The 21525-nt window shown below is 41.9% G+C and overlaps 1 protein-coding gene across 4 annotated transcripts; it reads left to right on the forward strand.

Moving 5' to 3' along the window:
* The first annotated feature begins 366 nt into the window (after positions 1-366).
* Positions 367-18982, forward strand: LOC125458950 (ras-related protein Rab-39B). 4 transcript variants are annotated; one of them, XM_048544810.1, is made up of 3 exons: positions 367-718; positions 897-1860; positions 15999-18982. In XM_048544810.1, exons 2-3 carry the CDS (start codon positions 1646-1648, stop codon positions 16423-16425), a joined length of 642 nt encoding a protein of 213 aa, XP_048400767.1. In that variant the 5' UTR covers positions 367-718; positions 897-1645; the 3' UTR covers positions 16426-18982. The 4 variants fall into 4 exon arrangements, with proteins under 4 accessions (XP_048400767.1, XP_048400766.1, XP_048400768.1 ...); XM_048544809.1 differs by having other exon boundaries at positions 367-701; XM_048544811.1 differs by having other exon boundaries at positions 367-701; positions 900-1860.
* The last annotated feature ends 2543 nt before the right edge of the window (positions 18983-21525 follow it).

A 21525-nucleotide genomic window follows, 5' to 3' on the forward strand; every position in this document is an offset into this window, starting at 1 on the left:
TTGTGATAATATTTGAAAGAGAAAATATAGACATGCGTGTCAGACATGACATGACCATGCTCCTGTATTAAAGGTTCTTACCTGAGACATTAATTGAATATCTTGTCAAGAATTTAAACATATTTACCTATGTGTGCAGATAATCCGCACAGAAGTATTATTGACAATTTGTATTCTGTGGAAAACTTGCTTTTATAAACTGAAATTTTCTTCATTGTCAATGCTTCTTAAAATGTTCTCAAAACCATACAATTCTCAAAGCAGCTTTGAAATGAGCACGCAGACCATTGCTTGTTAAATACATGCACAGTGCACTAGCACACCCTGCTTGCAATGGACTGGTTGTTGCAAGATGGGGGGGCGGGGCGGTCTGTGTTGTTGATGGTGCTGATGTTGCAGTGATTTCATCAGCTTTCGCCCAGGGCTGCAACCTGCTAAAAACAGGTTGTGATTCCTGTGTCAGTGAGCAGGAAAGGGAGGAAAGGCTGCAAACCTATCCCCGGGGAAATCGAAGCCCTATCTTCCACACAACCCCGGTTGCCATCATCTTCTCAGTCTCGGGAGTCCCGGCTTTTCGGCCTGTTCGCCATTTAATTTTTTGATATTTGAAAACGTTGTGTTTTGTTTTCTCTTCCTCTCTCTCTTTCTGCGGCTCCCGGAGTGAGGAAACGCTACCGGCATCGCTTCCATTGCAGTTGAGAGTAAGCTTACGTTAAATGTTAGTCTTTACATTAAAATATACAATTTTTTTTGCAAAATCGCTTTTGCTGCTAGGACTTGCAATGTTTAATGTATATTCAAACGTGTTGATAAAAAATAGCCACCCGTGAAATGATGTTTAATGTTTAGCTTACAGAAGTGTTGTAATTGCAATTAAATTTCTTGTTTCTTCAAAGAAGCTCTGTTCTCCCTGACAGAGGGAGCGATGGGAGCGACCTTGGCTGGAACAAATAACCACTCTTTGGAAACTGGGATTTTGGCCAGGGCTTAACCCCAGCGAGCTCTGTCTGTCTGTTTATCGCCAATTCTTGCTTACGAAGCGAGCCGTGCAATAGTCCATTTAATTCTTCAAATTACCTGAATGTGACTGAACTGCTCCCTCTCCCTTCCCCCTTTCATCCCCGATGATTCTGACAACTCGCTGTCGCATGTATGTCTTTCTCCTGGTCGATATTGAGCAAGATTTAAAGATGGAGACTGCATGAGGATCATCCGAGGTGTGACACAGTGAGAGCTGCAAGCCTGGGAATCCTTCACGTTTGCCTGCAGACACATTAATAGTAGCGAGAAACACTGTCTACCACCGGGTGCCCTGGCCTTTTGGAAATACTGGAAGCTTCTCCAAACGGGGATATTCTGGCGATGTGGGGACACTGAAGAAGGAATGGACTGATCCTTGGAAGGAAACATCCTTTTGTGACTGCAAATGCTGCTTTTTGAATGGCCGATCATGGTAACCTGCCTATAAAAGGAGGAATCTGAGACTCAGCAGGACAGAGATTTCTGTTTTTGTCTGTGTGCTAGACCTGGTTGATGTGTAACCAACCCCAATAAGCTGGGCTCACTGGGATACTGCTGAAAGACTCACCGCACTTGGGCCACAATACTTATACATTTTGGCCAGTTTATCACAATACCTGGGGAGATGGAGGCTATCTGGGTCTATCAGTTCAGGTTGATAGTCATTGGGGACTCCACGGTGGGGAAGTCGTGCCTGATCCGTCGTTTCACCGAGGGAAGGTTTGCCCAAGTGTCGGACCCCACGGTTGGCGTGGACTTCTTCTCGAGGCTGGTAGAGATTGAGCCAGGAAAACGGATTAAGTTGCAGATCTGGGACACAGCTGGTCAGGAGCGATTCAGGTAAGTCTTAGTCTCTAGTATGTCTCAGGTAAACCTTAACAGGAATTATATCGGACCGTAATCGTGTGTCTTATTGGGAAAAACCAATATTCTTGCAAATATGTAATAGTTCTGTCTTCTTCTGTTTTGTGTGTTCAAATTGATAGCAGCAGACATTTTATGTAGAAGGCCCCTTGTGTGATATCATGAGTTTCCACACCCATGATGCACAAATGGAGTTTGCGGTAAACATTTCCATTCATTCTCATTGAAATCAGAGCAGAGATTATCAAATTTGATAATTACTTGATAATTATCAAATTTTATGTGTGATGAATCCCTCCAAATATTGAAAGGATCTCAGAACCCTTTGCAAAATATTGACGTCTCATTATAATACCCCTGCAAATATTGACACATTCCCCATTCTCTGAAAATGTTGCACATTTGCCTGGCAAATATTGTTGCATTCCCAGCACCTCTACTGACATTGACATGTCACCAGCACCTTGAATGTGTTGCCAGGCTACAAGGTTTTCCTGATTCTTGAGATGATAAGGTTGTTGTTTGCCAAGCCTTGGTGGGGGAGGGGTAGATGCAGAGAAATGGGTCTCAGTCTCTGTATATGGAATAGGCCATTTAAGACTGAGATTAAGAAAAAAAAGATTCAATCAGTGGTATCAGAACTATGGAATTCTCTGCCACAAATGGCTGTGGAAGCCAAGTCACGGTAACAGATGGAACTACAGGCACCAAAGGTATCAAGGAGTATGGGGAGAGTGTGGGAGTGTGACATTGAGTTAGAGGACCATGTTAAATAGCAAAGCAGGCTTGATGAACCTAATAGCATACTCCTGTTCCTATCTGCCTGTGTTTCTGCACTGATATATTACCAGCATTTGTTACAAATATTCACACAATCCCACGCATCTCTTCCAAATATCAACATGCTTGCAGCATTCCCTGCAAATGTTGACACACTCCCAAGATCCGCAGTCTTATTTTTTTGATAGCTATTGCCAGTTGTTGAATGTGTTGTCGTGCCAACCATTACCAGCTTGGTCAAGGTAGTTTGCTACCATCTCGTGAGTATGAACAAGAAGCTACTCTGTTCTTAAACAGAGTTTAAGTTTACAGCATGCTAGTAATTGGGTACATTACATTAGTGAGAAAGATATTGTTCTTAAGACTATGTGGAGACCTGCGGTATAAATCTTACTGAACCAGATCCTAAGCTGTTCTGTCTTTCCCTGCTCAGGTCCCTATGATATCATCTCACTCGGTGGAGCTTAATACAGTCTCCTGTATCAGCCTTTTCAAAACCATTACCTGATACAACATCAGCCATCCAAAAGAATTTGTTACTATCATGGCAGAAAGCCTATTTTGTTAGTACACAGCAATATAAATAATGACGGTTAACAAAGAGAGAAAGCAAAGATGATAACAATTCTCTCCGGCCTCCCTGTTTGTAGTTTGTCCAGATTTAGACAGACAAAAGTCTAGGGATCTAAGGACCCCGTTTAAAACCCAAAAACTTTGTTCAGATATTTTGTGTTGCATTCTTCTTGATGTGACACCACAAATGGTAAGTAATATCTAGAGCCGTAAATTCACCTTTTCTGTCTTCTGTATTGTGGAAGGGAGAACAGCACACAAAATGTGTGTGGTGTGCTGCCTCTGAATATTAAACCTAGTCTCTGAGAAGCATTAGTAAATCTAAGCACATTAATATTGTATTGACTAATGTCTTTAAAGGAATGTTTGGTTACAAGCAACATTGAGGCTTTTGTGGCTAAATTTAAAAAAATTCAAATCATTAAATATGATGTGAATGACAATGGTGGTTTCTAAAATGCTCAGACAATAGAAGAATCATGCCAATGAAAATAGCTGTATAGGATTAATATTATTGTTAAAGGTAAAATTAAACAGTCATTCTAGATTTTTACCTTTGAGGGTCACTACCCCTATTTATAAATAGATACATATTTTCCTTTTTGGGATAACTGCAAAATAAATAGAATGATCAACAACTTTAGAAACAACTGTAGTTCCCAGCTGGGGAATAGTACAGATCACTCAGGACACTGGCTAAATGCACCTTTTAAAATCCTGCTGAACCACCCAGCAGAGTCCCAAAACATACTGTCTTTGGAAAAAGGTAAAGCTGGTAGGTTTACACAGGAAATCAAGAATGGAGAAAAGGGAGAGCTGGGGGGCTGAAGAAAAGCATTGAAAGAAAAATACAATAAGAAATCAGGAAGGTGATGTCCTAGTGTTTTAATCGCTGAACTGTTAATTCAGATACTCAGGTAATGTTCTAGGGACCCGGATTCCAATCTCGCCAAGGCATTGGTGGAATTTGAATTTTAAAAAAATTTGGAATTAAGAGTCTAATGGTGGCTGTAGTTCCATTGTTAATTTTCAGAAAAAAGCAACCTAGTCGTTTAGGGAAGGAACCTGAAGCCGTTATCTGGTCTGGCCTACATGTGAATCCAGACCCACCTTAATGTGGTTGACTCTCAGCTGTCCTCTGTGCAATAAATGTTGGCTTAGCCAGCAACACCCTCATCATATAAATGAATAGAAAAGAAATAAACAGAATAGTAATAAACAACAGAATAGTTAAATGCCCAAAGTATTCACCAGTGTATTATCAAATAATAAATACAGCCAATTAAGGGGATATGAAGCAGGGTAAGGAAAGCTTGTTTCAAGAAAAAGGTTTATGGAGCATCTTAAATCAAAACAGCCTCATGCCTGGCAGTATCACCGAGTGCTGGGAATGGGTTAGGTAGGCAATCGAAAGCACAACTTCGACAGATTCCCCTCTCTAATGCTTCCAAAGCTGCGTTTGCTTGGTGATAAGATTCTGCCCAAAGATTCTAACAGATGGAGTATAATGTGGGGAAATTCGCTCTGGTTGGAAAAATAGCATATTTTTTACGCCGTAAAAAACTTTAATACTAATGCTCAGACAGATTTGGGTGTACTAGTACACAAAACACCAAATTAATATACAGATATACAAGCAAATAGGAAATAAATGTAGGACAACAAAATGTGAGGCTGGATGAACACAGCAGGCCAAGCAGCATCTCAGGAGCACAAAAGCTGACGTTTCAGGCCTAGACCCTTCATCAGAGAGGGGGATGGGGTGAGGGTTCTGGAATAAATAGGGAGAGAGGGGGAGGCGGACCGAAGATGGAGAGAAAAGAAGATAGGTGGAGAGAGTATAGGTGGGGAGGTAGGGAGGGGATAGGTCAGTCCAGGGAAGACGGACAGGTCAAGGAGGTTGGATGAGGTTAGTAGGTAGCTGGGGGTGCGGCTTGGGGTGGGAGGAAGGGATGGGTGAGGGGAAGAACAGGTTAGGGAGGCGGAGACAGGTTGGACTGGTTTTGGGATGCAGTGTGTGGATTGGAGGAGCTGGGCTGGTTGTGTGGTGCAGTGTGGGGAGGGGACGAACTGGGCTGGTTTAGGGATGCAGTTGGGGAAGGGGAGATTTTGAAACTGGTGAAGTCCACATTGATACCATTAGGCTGCAGGGTTCCCAGGCGGAATATGAGTTGCTGTTCCTGCAACCTTCGGGTGGCATCATTGTGGCACTGCAGGAGGCCCATGATGGACATGTCATCTGAAGAATGGGAGGGGGAGTGGAAATGGTTTGCGACTGGGAGGTGCAGAAGTTTGTTGCGAACTGAGCGGAGGTGTTCTGCAAAGCGGTCTCCAAGCCTCCGCTTGGTTTCCCCAATGTAGAGGAAGCCACACCGGGTACAGTGGATGCAGTATACCACATTGGCAGATGTGCAGGTGAACCTCCGCTTAATGTGGAATGTCATCTTGGGGCCTGGGATAGGGGTGAGGGGGGAGGTGTGGGGGCAAGTGTAGCATTTCCTGCGGTTGCAGGGGAAGGTGCCGGGTGTGGTGGGGTTGGAGGGCAGTGTGGAGCGAACAAGGGAGTCACGGAGAGAGTGGTCTCTCCGGAAAGCAGACAGGGGTGGGGATGGAAAAATGTCTTGGGTGGTGGGGTCGGATTGTAGATGGCGGAAGTGTCGGAGGATGATGCGTTGTATCCGGAGGTTGGTGGGGTGGTGTGTGAGAACGAGGGGGATCCTCTTTGGGCGGTTGTGGCAGGGGCAGGGTGTGAGAGACGTGTTGCGGGAAATACGGGAGACACGGTCGAGGGCGTTCTCGATCACTGTGGGGGGGAAAGTTGCGGTCCTTGAAGAATTTGGACATCTGGGATGTGCGGGAGTGGAATGTCTTGTCGTGGGAGCAGATGCGGCGGAGGAATTGGGAATAGGGGATGGAATTTTTGCAGGAGGGTAGGTGGGAGGAGGTGTATTCTAGGTAGCTGTGGGAGTCGGTGGGCTTGAAACGGACATCAGTTACAAGCTAGTATCAGAGATAATGGGAACTGCAGATGCTGGAGATTCCAAGATAATAAAATGTGAGGCTGGATGAACACAGCAGGCCAAGCAGCATCTCAGGAGCACAAAAGCTGACGTTTCGGGCCTAGACCCTTCATCACAGAAGGGTCTAGGCCCGAAACGTCAGCTTTTGTGCTCCTGAGATGCTGCTTGGCCTGCTGTGTTCATCCAGCCTCACATTTTATTATCAGTTACAAGCTGGTTGCCTGAGATGGAGACTGAGAGGTCCAGGAAGGTGAGGGATGTGCTGGAGATGGCCCAGGTGAACTGAAGGTTGGGGTGGAAGGTGTTGGTGAAGTGGATGAACTGTTCAAGCTCCTCTGGGGAGCAAGCGGTGGCGCCGATACAGTCATCAATGTACCGGAGGAAGAGGTGGGGTTTGGGGCCTGTGTAGGTGCGGAAGAGGGACAATGATGCCACCCGAAGGTTGCAGGAACAGCAACTCATATTCCGCCTGGGAACCCTGCAGCCTAATTGTATCAATGTGGACTTCACCAGTTTCAAAATCTCCCCTTCCCCAACTGCACCCCTAAACCAGCCCAGTTCGTCCCCTCCCCCCACTGCTCCACACAACCAGCCCAGCTCCTCCACTCCACCCACTGCATCCCAAAACCAGTCCAACCTGCCTCTGCCTCCCTAACCTGTTCTTCCCCTCACCCATCCCTTCCTCCCACCCCAAGCCGCACCCCCATCTACCTACTAACCTCATCCCACCTCCTTGACCTGTCCGTCTTCCCTGGACTGACCTATCCCGTCCCTACCTCCTCACCTATACTCTCTCCACCTATCTTCTTTTCTCTCCATCTTCGGTCTGCCTCCCCCTCTCTCCCTATTTATTCCAGAACCCTCACCCCATCCCCCTCTCTGATGAAGGGTCTAGGCCCGAAACGTCAGCTTTTGTGCTCCTGAGATGCTGCTTGGCCTGCTGTGTTCATCCAGCCTCACATTTTGTTGTCTTGGATTCTCCAGCATCTGCAGTTCCCATTATCTAGGAAACAAATGTATATTGGTCTTTAATCACAAGGAGCTGGAAGACAAGAATAGGGAAGTCTTGCTGCGACGGCAGAGGGCTTTAGTTGTCCCATACCTTCACTGTACCATACCTAGGTCCCATACCTAGCTAAGGATCTACTTGTCTTTGGCATCGGTACGATAAAAGTTTATGCGGTTGATTTCTGTGCTGAAGAATTGTCCCAAGAGGAGAGGTTGAGTCAATTGGTCCTATATTTTCTGGTTTTCTTAGGAACATGATCTTATTGAATCTTTAGTATTCTGAGAGGACTTGACGTGGTGGATGCTGAGAGACTGTTACCCAGGGTTAGAGAGTCTAAAGGTAGGGAGCATAAGTTTAGGCCCAGGGGTCAGCCATTTAGGAATGAGTTGAGTGAAATTCCTTCAGTCAGAGGCTTATCAATCTTTGGAATTTCCTACTTAAAGAGTGGTAGATACTCAGTCATCGATTTTTAGGCTCTGAAGGAATCAAGGAACTTAAGGATAGGTCAGGAAAATGAAGCTGAGGTAATCAATTATTAAATGACAAAGCAGGCTCAAGGGTCCCTATGGCACAATTCCTCCTCCTTCTCCATATGCCTAATGGCAGTTTCCTCACTTAATCCACTTAATGCCCTGGGATGGAAAATATCAATTCCCGGAGATTTTTCTATCCCAACTTGCAACATGTTCTCCTGTTAGGTTCCTGCTCTTAATTTCAGGTTCCCATTCCATATTTGTTATTTTACCCTCTTCTTAGTGTAAGCAGACTCTGCATACTGCCTGGGGCAGCTTGAAAGGATCCAGTTGAAAGAAAGCTGTTTGCTATGGTAACATTCACTGCTATGGAAAGGACATCCCTATTTTAGATGTTATATGCATGTCATTCTAAGCAGATGGCACAACTCTAGGACAGTGTGCACTGTGAAGCAGATGTAGTAAAGTTTGGCTTCCTCCAACACACTCAAGTTTCCCATGGAGTTACATTTAAGTGCACTTGGGCCTAGTGTGGGAAAGTAGGACCACTGCAGGCAATAGACTCAATGGGTTGAAGGGCCATTTCTGTACTGTATGATTCTGTGGTGAAGTAGTAATAAAGGACGTCCAGTGTAATTTTGCCTTCAGTATTTATTTTTCATGAGCTCTTTATTTTTACCTACATTATGGAATATGTTCAGAGAGCTAAGTGCAGTTTTCATGCTCAGCACTGTATATCTGAGTGTCAGCAACCACTGATGATAATGAAAAAGAGCATTTCGGGGGAAAAAAAGTCAACAATACAAACCCAACTATCAATTGTGTAAAATGTGGAAAAGTGCAATTAAGAACAGAACAGAAAAACTTATCATTGTACCTAATTTGCCCTTTTATCTAGATCTTACTTAGATTGCAAAGTTTAGCATGGAATTTGATTATATGTTGATTGCATTCCAATGAGGCCCACACATTTCTGCTATACGTACTAGGCCAGCACGCTTTATTGTGTTATTGTCTTCCTATAAAAGGCAACTGTAGGATCAGAAGAAGTATATATATTGCAATGGTGCTGGTAAGATAGTCTGCAGGCACAGCTCACGTGGCAAGATAGTGCACATTAAAGCTGTTTCAGGCCTTGAGTGTGCTTGAACTTCAGTGACTAATTGAATAATTGGAGAGAATACAGTATTGCCAAAAATGGCTAACACCAGTTACCTCCTATACCATAATCTTTAGGAGTCTGTCCTCATGGAGGTTCGTGATTACTGTTCGACAATTGCTGGAGCCCGTTATCTATGGCATTTTCTTATTTTCTTTTATTCACTCATGGGACATGGGCATCTCTGACTGGGTCAGCATTTATTGCCCATTACTAGTTGCCTTTGAGAAGGTGGTAGTGAGCTACCTTCCTGAACCACTGCAATTAATATGCAGTAAGTAGATCCACAAAGCAAGGATTTTGATTCAGCGACATTGAAGGATTAGAGATGTATTTCCATGTCAGGATGGTGAGTGGCTTGGAGGGGAACTTGCAGGAGATAATGTTCTCATGTATCTGCTGCCCTTGTCCTTCTATATGAAAATGGTCATGGGTTTGAAAGCTGCTGTCTAAGGATCTTTGGTGAATTTCTGCAGTGAATCTTGTAGATAGTACGTACTGCTGCCACTGAGTGTCAGTGGTGGTGGGTTTGGGTGTTTGTGACTGTGGTGCCAATCAAGCAGCTGCTTTGTCCAGGATGGTATCAAGCTTATCGAGTGTTGAAGCCACACCCATCCAGGCAAGTGGGAAGCATTCCATCACACTCCTGACTTGTGCCTTGTAGGTGGTAGACAGGCTTTGGAAAGTCAGAAGGTGAGCTCCTCACTGCAGAATTTCTAGCCTCTGATCTACTATTGTAATCATTGAATTTATACTGCTAGTCCAGTTAATTTTCTGGTCAGTGGTAATTCCAAGAATATTGATAATGGGGGACTTTAGTGATGAAAACCCCATTGATTGTCAAGGGGCGGTGATTAGATTGCCTTTATAGGAGATGGTCATTGCCTGACTTCTGTGTGGTGCAAATATTTCTTGTCATTTGTCAGCCCAAGCCTGGATATCAGTATCTGAGGAGTTATATATGGTGCTGAACATTGTTCACTCATCAGCAAACATTCCCACTTCTGACCCTATGATGAAGCAGCAGTTAAGATGGTTGTACCTTAGAGACTACCATGAGGAACTCTGACAAAAATGTCCTGGAGCTAAGAGGCAACCACAACCATCTTCCTGTGTGCCAGGAATAACACCACCCAGCAGAGAGTTTGCCCCCAATACCCATTGATTGCACTTTTATAGGGAGGCTGAATTGTTACATGTTGAAATAAGAGAGTTGAAACTAGATGTGTGTCAATCAGGTGTACAGCTCATTTTCTGTCTTAAATAAGCTGCTGAGTATGTAGTTTAGATGCAATTTCTGCTTGCTTTTTACTATTTAATGGACCTTGGTGCAAATGCAATGCCAATGGCAGTGACATAAAGTGCACTTCAAAGAAGTGGGTGCATCTGTGCACTTGGGAGATATTTGAACTGTCGTCAGAACGCTAGTCATTTTCTGTTCGGTGTTGTAGTAACAAGCTTAAAGTGAAGCATGTGAGGCAAAGCTTTAAAGGTGTCCATCTTGACAAGTTTTGAAATCTGCAAGATTCCTGTGCATCTGCCTCCATGATGTATGCACACATGAAACTACATTGCAATATCAAGTCTTCCTGCAACATTTATCCATGTCACTTTTGTGATAAGGATCACAATTCTGTCCATGCCTTCTAAAGTAGGAGTTTAAGAGCTGCATCTTGAAATGGTGCCCTATTGCCTATCAATCTTATGCCAACTACAGAGTGCTTTATTTTAGCAGTAGCAGTATGGCTTTAAGGTGACGAGCAGCCTTTCACGAATTGAGATGTCAGACAACCTGCCGTCTTGAGCTTGATGCTGTTCAAGCACATACATTTGTGCACCTATAGACCTGCAACAATGTGCACAAATATTGACCTTGAATTACAGTGCAAGGTCAGCTCGCTGGATGACAGTCACACACACTGCTAGACAAGCAGTGGTATTGTGCTTATGCCTCCACACTGTGACAACATTGCCGAACCTGTGGGTGGAGATTCGACAGTGGGTAGCAGGTGCGCTTGTTGTTGGGGAAGTGGAGAATTGAGCAAGCTCTGTGAAAATTTCCTGCAAGATGGCAGTGTCTGCATAGTGTGTGATAGTGTGCTTGGACTCATTTTGTACATCAGTCGTATAAAACCACTGTTTCTGTGAACATTTGAGCACAATTCTGTGGGATTTGTTTCATGTTTGCTCAATTTGTGCATCCACTTGGAATTAAAGCAGTGCTGTAATGGGCAAAAGAAATCTTAAACTGGCATAGGCTTTGTATATTTTTCAGAATTCTTGTAATACCTTTTCAGCAGTGTTTTATTATTTACAGTTAATAACTTTTTTTTTGAAAATAAAAACATCTGAAGGTCATTTTACTGATTGCTTAAAGTTAAGTATCAAGTGTCTCAAAAACAGAACTTCATGGTTGAGATGGTGAAACATGATTTAAAGACAAGACAGGGAGATCAGTAAATACCAGGCCATATTTCGAGACCTTGATATAGCCAACTTCTAATAACCAAGAATAGCTGCCTTCCATTACTGACAGCCAGCTGCAGAGTTATGCTATTTACAGCAAGGATAATTGCAGCCAACCAACATAGGGACATCTCTGTTAACAGTTGGCATGTTCACATCTGACCTATTATTATCTCCATCTCAGATAATGCTATGATATCAATAAATGCACTTCTTCTCCTTGATTTGTTCTTTGTCCTGCATGACCATGTTCCTGACCACTGCTATCTGCCAAGGTGCGCACTTCTGTTTTCTGGGGAGAGTGCCTTGGATTACCAAACAGGATAACTCCTCAGTGTACCCCCTGTATTTCATAACAAGTTCAAATGATCAGTTCAGAGATGCACCATATGCCCATAGATTCCATTTCATGGCTGTAGTTTGTTTTTTTCCTCACGTTAGTTTATAATGTTTTCACTTTGGAGCCATAGAGCCTTTAGACAGAGTGACATATGTTTAAAACTACTTTCAAACTTCCTGAAGACTGAAAAAATATTTGCCTCCTTTACACAGCTAGTTGTAATCTAATGTTTGCATTCATATAGGTTTCTGGACCAGCCCACTATGGTATAGTTCTCGATCAATTTTACTTCTCACTGCCTCTGCCAGTGTACACATGAAATGTATTCCATGGGCAGAACTTTTCCCTGTTTAATATGGCTTGAGTAATGGAGTGAAAGATGGGAAAAAATGGTGTAAAAGGAAATAATCTGATTCTAATCATCAAGAAAAGTTTTCCCAACTTTCCCCTCAAGCGGTAAGTGGTGAATTCAGAGTCTTTTGCAATTCCCATGCAATTACAATTTACTAACACCCTAACCTGCCTTAGTTTTATGCCACGTCCAATCCTCACCTGTTTTACTGAGAAACTAGATTCTTGATATGTAAATCAGAGCAGGTACCTTGTGGCTGCAATTAGCCTCATGCTTAAGCTGGTCATTGAACAGATGCTCCTTCACAATAAAGTCCCTGCGTGCTCCATGCCCACCATCCTCTGCGAACTTTCACCCACACAAGTCAACAACAACAAAGCACCAGCCTCACCACATCATCATGTGTGCTGTTGTCCAACTCGGACTCCAGTTCAACCCATACTCTGCTTTGGAGCTCAGGGACACCAATGACTTGAATGCTACTGCCAGGTTCGCTTTGCCTTCAGGGATGTGCAAGCATCTTATGGCTCTTAGCCGTACTTTCTTACTGCTTATGCACTTTATTAGCTACTTGGAAGCTTCTGGTCTCTATATTAACATACACTCTCTCTGATTTCAGCATTGATTGACAGATTACCCGCCCGTATGTGTTTCAGAGATAGTAGGAACTGCCAATACTGGAGTCTGAGATAACAAGGTGTGGAGCTGGAGGAACACAGCAGGCCAAGCAGCATCAGAGGAGCAGGAAAGCTGATGTTTTGGGTCAGGACCCTTCTTCAGCAATGGGAGAGGGGAAGGGGGCTCGGAAATAAATAGGGAGGGGGGCCCATGGTGATAGCAGGTAGATAGTGGAGTGGATAGGTGGAAAGGAAGACACAGGGTCAAGGAGGCAGGGATGAAGCTAGGAAAAGTAGTTTAGGTAGGAAGTGGGGATAGAGATTGATCAGTGAGGAGGGAGGGGGGCCCATTCAGCCTATCAGATCCAAACCGACCCCCTGAAGAGCATCCCATCCAAGGGTGGTCATTTTCTTTCAGTGTAGATTTTATTTGTTTTTATTGGGAAGTATGGATTCATCAGCTTTGGATCCATGAAAAACAAGTCACAATATTTGGATAATAATGACAGCATGGTGGCTCATTGGTTAGCACTGCAGCCTCACAGCACCACAGACCTGGGTTCGATTCCACCTTTGGGCCACTGTCTGTGTTGAGTTTGCACATTCTCCCTGTGTCTGCATGGCTTCGCTCCGGTTTCCTGCAGCAGTCCAAAGATGTGCAGGTTAGGTGGATTGGCCATGCTAAGTGTTTAGGGATATGTAGATGAAGTGAGTTATAAGGGGATGGGTGTGGGTCTGATGCTTTGAGTGTTGGTGTGGACTTGTTGGGCCAAAGGGCCTGTTTCCACACTGTAGGGGTTCTATGATGTAAAACTAGAAGCTAAGAGATTTAGGTATCCACATGCATTAAGATATTTTTAATCAGAATTTTTAATGTTCAGAAATGTTATTACACACCTCTGGAGCAGGTAGGACTTGAATCCAGGCCTCCTTACTCAGAGATGGAAACACTACCACTACGCCATCAATACTGTCTCAGCTCTAGCTGTTGGCTGCATTGTACCACCAGCCATCTCGTGAGATACTAATCTAATATGTTATACCTACAGATGTATAAAAACATCTCAAAATATTTATATGCACTTTTATTTTCTTGCCGTTAATATATTTTATTTCTTGGCAGTTTTATTCATTGCTCCTCTGGACTTTTTAAATGTCAGTGTAACAGACTTTATTATAGTATGACCCACGCCAAGACAGCAGCTTGGCATAATGTGGTGGGACCTGCTTAAACTGCTTTAGTATCAGCTAAATGTTGGTATCCTGCACATATTCCAACCTCACGAGACATGAGCATTGGGGAATATAGCTCACTAATCCACCTAAGAATAAATTTGAAGCCATTATCTTGGAAAGCTGACTCATCAAGGGATGTGCATGTGGAGGTGATAATTAGCACCTGTGACAGGAAAGCTTTCCTTCAGCATAAAAACATGAGCCTTGTTGTTCGACATTATTTCAATGTCGAATGATGTTGAGCTCAGTGACATAGGAATCCCATCATTCACAATTATCTGGAAGGCTGTTGTACTCCATTTTTTTTACATTATCAGACTGTTGTAGAAGTGTATTGAAGACTGATCCAGTCTTAATGTTTCAAGGATTATTTTGTTCTTTTCTTCAAGTGCTTGACTGCTTCTTGCCATTATCTTACTTGTAAATTAGGTATTTTATGCCATATTCATTGGCCTTGCAGTAATAATGCTGTTCAAAAAAGCGAGGTAGTTGACTTTTAACTACCTGAGAAAATGTTCCATTCAAGTGTATTTAGGGATGAACAATAAAAATTGGTCTTGTCATGTTGCCTACACCTCAGGAAATAATAAAGAAAAAAAAGAATGTGACTGGCATCCCATAATGGAGAATGTTAAACCTTTTGATCCTCTAAGACTAGGATGGCCCATGAATGTGTAGGAAACCCAGAAATGATAGTTTCTCAGCAGACTGCAGAGGTAAGAGACATCACTGTGAGCTTAAGATAACACAGTGTGGGGCTGGAGGAACGCAGCAGGTCAGGCAGCATCAGAGGAGCAGGAAAGCTGACATTTTGGGTTGGAACCCTTCTGCTTCCCTGTTTAACCATCTATCTTGGTTGGCTGGTTGGGTTTTCAGTTGACTCGGGGCACTCTATAGGAGGACTAGGTTGATTGGGAGGGTTTTGATCACAGAGGTGGGGATGCAGAGCAGTGGGTTCCAATCCTAAAGCTTAGGGTAGGGAGTCACATGGGTCGGGGGAGGATGACCTCTGAACTCTGGATGAGAGGCTCCAATCACAGCCTGAGGTCAGAGGAACAGTCCTGTGTAAGGGGTTGACCTGATCCCAACATAGAGTTGTTCAATTCCTAATCTCAGGATGGTGGCTTCTGTTTGGGTGGGGGAAGGTGGGTTGGATGGAGGATGATGTTTAGCGTGGTGACAGGAAGGAATAACCTGAGTCTACTGGAAAGGCAAAATACTTTGGGTATTGGAAATCTGAAACAAACCCAGAGAATACTAGAGAAACTCAACAACTCTGGCAATAACTATGGAGAGAATAACAGAGTTAAAGTTTTGAATCTGGTATGACTCTTCTTCAGAGCCCCGAATGTCTCTTTGCCTTGCTGCAGCTGTAGCTGGGAGACCTGGTAGCCATTATCAAATCTGCAAAGCAGGTATTTTCCCGGCTTTCAATATCATTGTCATTTTAAAATGCCTGACCGTCTCCTGGGCTTCCTGCCATTTGTTCCGACCAAGTGGAAAGCAGACATTGGTCAACTGGAATAGGTTTCCCAACACATTTAACATTCATTGCCAACTCACACCCAAATCCTCCTGTGATCTCAGAATGGTCACAGAGAGAGGCTGACTTTTCAACCAAGGAATCAGAAATTCTACAGAAAACAAATTAAAAGTATCAAGTAGCTACACAGTTTCGAAGACGTTGGATAAAGAATGGGGAGATAAAATGCAGTGAGGGTGCTGATGTTCCAACTTAAACTTAACAGCAGCCAAGAAAAAAATGTCAATTTTCCTTCAGAAGAGTGAGCAATGTCAGTTCTTCCAAGAGTTTGAATGAGGGGGAAGAATTTATGATGATGCAGAAATGGAGATGATTTTTTTTCACCATGTAGTGCTCTCATTTTCATTTTTCATAAAGTCAAGTAAAATTCCTACTTCTATTCTTAATGTCTGTAAGACCATGTAACAATTGCTTTCCAAATCAAAGGCTATACATAGTAAGATTTTCAAACTCGCTGTGCTGAAATATTTCATGTGCTATAGAACCTAATGTTTCAATTATATTAAGCTCTTTTCAACTATTTCCTGCCCCCCCCCAATCTTTTAGGTCCATAACTCGTGCGTATTACAGGAATTCAGTGGGAGGACTGCTCTTATTCGATATAACTAACCGTAGGTCATTCCAGAATGTGCATGAGTGGTTGGAAGAGGCCAAAGTTCACGTCCAACCATTCCAGATCGTTTTCGTGCTGGTCGGCCATAAATGTGACCTGGCAACCCAACGGCAAGTGTCGAGGGAGGAGGCAGAAAAGCTTGCTGCAGCGTACCGGATGAAATATATAGAGACGTCCGCAAGAGATTCCATCAACGTTGAACAGGCCTTTACCGATCTGACAAGAGATATCTATGAACTTGTCAGAAGGGGTGACATTATGATGCAAGAGGGATGGGAAGGAGTGAAGAGTGGTTTTGTTCCAAACGTGGTCCACTCCTCAGAGGAAGCTGTCAAATCAGGCAGAAGATGCCTTTGCTAATTAAAGACCGGGAATGTTTAAACTTGATAAATTCCCTCGCATGTAGAGACTGTATCAAATAAATGCTGTAGGCCTTTTTAAGTTTGTACAACAAATTATTCACTATTTCCACAATACAGATATTTGATCAATCATTTTGTAATTAATGGGAACCTGACGTCTGAACCAGTTACCCTAATTAGCTGGCAGATGGGAATGGAGAGTTTCCACCTACAGTTTGAATCCCTGGGGATGGGGGAGACAAGAAACAGCTTATGTTTTTGAAAATTTCTGAAGAGAAGCATTGAATAATTCAGATTGAACTGGTTTGATAGCCATTAATTGACTTTCTACTACAAGAGAGGCAGTTGAAGAACCTGAACTGCTACTTTAATTCAGTCTGCATGTCCTCATTCCCTTGTACAGTGCAGGTGAGGATCTTCATTATAACCTGCCTACTCTTGATTCACAGGTACAGCAAAGTCAGCCTCCCATGACACAGTGTGAAATAATTTAAACTGCGTCCAATAATAAAGACCTGCAGAAGTAAATATAGGTATTTTTCTGGCTAACATCTACATTAAAAAATTTTACAGATCATCTCACTGAACATACTCAGAGGTAGACTTTATTCTGAGGGTAATGTTCTATACTTTTTCCCAAATTTTTCCCTCCTCTCTGTCCTTCCTGGAGATGACAGCTGCATGCTGCAGTACAGTGTAGCTCTCTGGGACATGGCCAAAGTTACTATTTATCAAGTTGGAATTAATTCACAAAGTATCATCAGTTTATTGAAACGCAGTGCATACTTCACAGCTGAACCCGATCAGCCATCATCTACTCTCTACAGCAAGAGTCACTGATTTCAATTTGGAACCTGAACCTTGATTTGATTTTCCCTCTGAAGTCAGTGCTAGCATCCCAAATGTTACTGGCCCAACCTGTTCAGCACAGTCTAGACAACAGACTGCGTTCCTCATAATAAAGATCAAAACAGTCTTGTAACATACTGGTTGGTACAATCAGTTAGATTCTCACTGGGAGATATTTTAATAATATTGGGGAAACGCAGGAGAAAATAAGAGAGAAAAATCAAAAATTAAGTTAAACAATAATATTTGCTGAGAATAAATGGTGAACATTTTGAATTTACAGAATTAAGAAGGCCTTCACTAGCCTCCCATGTGTAGTGACTGTACAAACAGTTAATATTTGTAAAATCAGTAAACCAACTGTATACTGTGTATGATAGATCAGTGCTATTGAATTAGCCATTACTTCACTGAATAAATGGTAAATTCATAGAGTCCTTACCCTTGTGAGTACACAGGAACTCCAGTTAAATACATGATGAGTGACCCTTAGCTTATGAATTAACAGAATATACAGAATCATTAACTTTTACCCTGCTGAATAAAAGGAGCTCAGGACAAAAGACTTTTTTTTATCCTGGTGAATAAAGAGGAGTTCAGTACAATTGCATGGTAAGGACTTCATGCAGCCAAATAAACAGTAACCGTACAGTTATGTGAAGAGAAACTCTTATTTTGCCAGGTAAGCAGTAACTCCACACAATCTTAGATAATAACTTTCACATGCTAAACAAACTAAATTTCACTCAACAAGTAACTGCTGAAGTTATGTGAGTATTCTACAGTTGTGTGAGTTCTTACCTTACTGAATGCATCATTCCAGATTAATTCCTGACACGTAATTCTTACTCAATTGAAACGGAAAATCATTTGACCAGATGCTAATTATTATTCACTGAATACGCAGGAACTGTATGTGATTTCACAGCAAGTGCTTTGATCATTAATGCCACTAAATTTTGGAGAACTGAAACAATTATGAGTAAATATCAACATTGGTGAAAAGAGGATCCTCTTGCTGAAATTTTTCACCTCACACTCAAGGACAAAGGCAACAAATGCCAAATTTCAAAATGATTGCAGCAGATTTTGGGTACAGAAGAAAAGGGAAGCTGCTCAGTTGCCAGTTCAACTCTGATTGGCCAAAGCTTGTCTATTGAGAACATGATACGGAACTATAGGCTCCCTATGCTTCTGGATAATACAAAAAAGCAGCAAGGCTGTAATGTATTCCTTTTATTTGTAGAGTGAATCCTGGCTTGAGTGCCTTTGAAGAATAGCCAGAGGAACATGACATTCGATTCAGTCAGTAATTGGAATGTATAGCACTGAAATTTATTCACAATATTTCCCAACTGTGTGGTAGGCAAAATATCTATTTGAATAGATGGCAACCCTATTAGTGAAAAATACCACTTCTACAACAGCATTGTATCAGTGTGATTATCCCTTTATTTTAATTCTTGAGATATTTTGCTTTTCTAGGGAATTTTGAGTACACTGAACTCCACTTAAATTCGAAGGTGACAGCCTTTTACAAGCTTACGCGACACCCAGTGAATGATTTGATCAGGATAGCAATTGTCCTGCGGAACAATTTTGATTCACACTTTCAAGTTGAGCAAATCAATAGCACCCTACTGACGTGTATTCACCATGGCAGCACTTTTTCTCTGGATTGTAAATTGTGATCATTTGAAAGACAATATTCTTGACTTGATGGGTTTAAATTTGACAGCATGTCCTTCTTTGCAGCAATATTCAATTCCTGTACTACTAAGCATCTGTTCATAGAATCCAGTTCAATCAATGTGATGTTTCAAAAATAACCACTAGTTAATATCTCACACAATTTTGGATTGTTTTCAAGTGATCTCTCACCTCATTTCAGCATGAATTATACCTCAAATACTATTGTATTGATTTCCTGAAAATGCAGATCCTCAAACAAATGAATGATTCATGCATTTAATCCTATTTAACACTGTTTACACATTGAAAAGCAAAATGTGGTAGGTATTTTAGATTTGCAAAACTAAAGCATGAGGGTCAAACTGACTTGAGTCTGTGAGAGATTGAAAGATGGCTAAATCAGCCCTAACTGCTCCACCTAGGGTATTCTATTACAGCTACACAAATATTTAAATGTAATTCCCTCTGATTTATCTGTTCCACATTTTGGGGTGCGCCCATATTTGGGGAGGAGTACAAAATCAGTGGGAATGATTTTGACTTTGGCCATTTGTTGAAACAGCTGCTATCAGGATAGACATTTGTCACACTTCTCTTTCAATTTTCATTTCCAATGAAGTTGATCAGAAAATATGTACAATGGCTAACTGATTCAGTGTTGCCCATTTTCCCTGTTGCCAAAACTGGAAATTAGACCCAACAGTATATGTATTGTTTCAGTACTGCAGATGTAGCAGTATCATTAGTATTGTCACTTATGAGTGAGGTCCAGCTTATCTGTCCAGTAAGAGAAAATTATATAGTACCATCTCATACCCCCAGGACATCCCAAGGAATTTGTATGTTCCCTATGTTTATGTAGCTATTATCGTATTGCTAAATGTGGCAGCCAATTAGTGCACAAAAATTGCATGCACAGCCAGTGAGGTATAGATCATTTATGAACAATTATACATTATCAGTAAAAGCAGAATGAATATTGAGGAAATATCTCATGGAAATATGGTACATTCAATTTACTTGCATAGATGATGTGCACAAGTTCAAAATGGAGCTTGGAAAACAATCTTTTGACCACTAATAAGAATTCTTCCATGGAGCCATGTTAACATTAGATTTCCACAATGTCATCAGCTGTATCCTGAGTAAATCTGAGGATTCATTTACACTGTGTAATCTGAAAGATCATTCCAAATGTGAGTCATTCTCCGCATGAACCTATTATTGACAGCAGTCTCAAACTGGTTTCTCACTTCTTTGAAGCATTCCTTATTCAAATCCCTTTGTTCACCTTCACATTGTGGATTCTGGTTCTTCAATTCATTAGAGTCATAGCATTTAGTATTTTATGTGCTTCTACTGTAATTATTATAAATGCGATGGGACACTCTATTCCATGTTTCCTAGTGTAATGACAGAGTTAGCTGACAATTATCTGAAGTGTAAAATTGACCAATGTGGGACAAATTATCTTAAACTTTTCAGTTTAGTGCTTTATTACATTGAAAAAGCATGGTGAAAATCCAACTCCCAATTATGCACTGTACCACCAAGACTGAAAAGAAGAAAAAGGAAAGAACAAGAACAATCAAAGAGTTGTTAGTTTGGATTTTAAAACTATTCGAGGGACGACTAGTTGGTAAACTGAAAATTCCATTGTTTGAGGACCTGTCAAACGTGGTCCTATGCTAATTAATTGTATTCCTCCTTAGTGGTAAAGCAGGCTGAACGAATGCAGTATGCGTCAAGGAGTCTTTCATGGAATCAATTAATATTATGAGGGTACAAATTAATAAATAATTTTGCATTAACTCTTGAGGTTTAGTGCCAGGAACAGTTGTGTGCCCACATACAACTCACACTGCATTGCTGATGCCTTTCTCCCAACATTTGTGTTGCTGCTGTTCCCTTGACTCCCTCCCGCTGCCGTCAAACTCACTTTCTTCACCATATTGAGCTGTTGTCACCCACCTCCTGAGCATACACAGGGAAATGCACTTTTTCTTTGGACCTTACAGCAGGTTACCTTGCCCCAAAGTACCATTACATGTTACGGACTATTGCAAGGAAAAATTGAATACAACGTAGGGATGTTGTACCTGAAGTTATATAAGGGATTGGTGTGAGCCATCTGAACTGTTGCATACTGTATTTGTCACTTTATTTAAGAAAGGGTGAAAATGTGTTCGAAACAGTTCATAGAAGATTCACTAGACAAATACCTGGAATGAGTAGATTATGTTGTGAGAAACCATTAGACAGGCTTGGATTATATCTGCTGGAGTTTGGAAGAGTAAGAGGTGACTTGTTTGAAATATTCAATATCACGAGGGGTCCAGACAGGGTACAAATAGAGGGGATATTTCTTCTTACAGGTGAAACTAGAAATAGTAATCACTGTTTAAAAATAAGTGATCACCTATTTAAAACAGATTAGGCATTTCTTTTTCTGTAAGAGGTTTGTGAATGTTTGGAAGTTTCTTCCTGAAAAGGTAATGGGAATAGAGCTTTGGAACATTTTTTAAGGCAGAGATGAGAGATTCTTGGTAAGCAAAGG

This window comes from Stegostoma tigrinum, chromosome 15 (assembly GCF_030684315.1).
Source record: "Stegostoma tigrinum isolate sSteTig4 chromosome 15, sSteTig4.hap1, whole genome shotgun sequence".
Taxonomy (NCBI): domain Eukaryota; kingdom Metazoa; phylum Chordata; class Chondrichthyes; order Orectolobiformes; family Stegostomatidae; genus Stegostoma; species Stegostoma tigrinum.

Coding starts and splice junctions, on each gene's coding strand:
- LOC125458950 (XM_048544810.1), top strand. CDS start 1,646: ATGGAGGCTATCTGGGTCTATCAGTTCAGGTTGATAGTCATTGGGGAC. Junction 1,861..15,998: donor GCTGGTCAGGAGCGATTCAG/GTAAGTCTTAGT, acceptor CCAATCTTTTAG/GTCCATAACTCGTGCGTATT.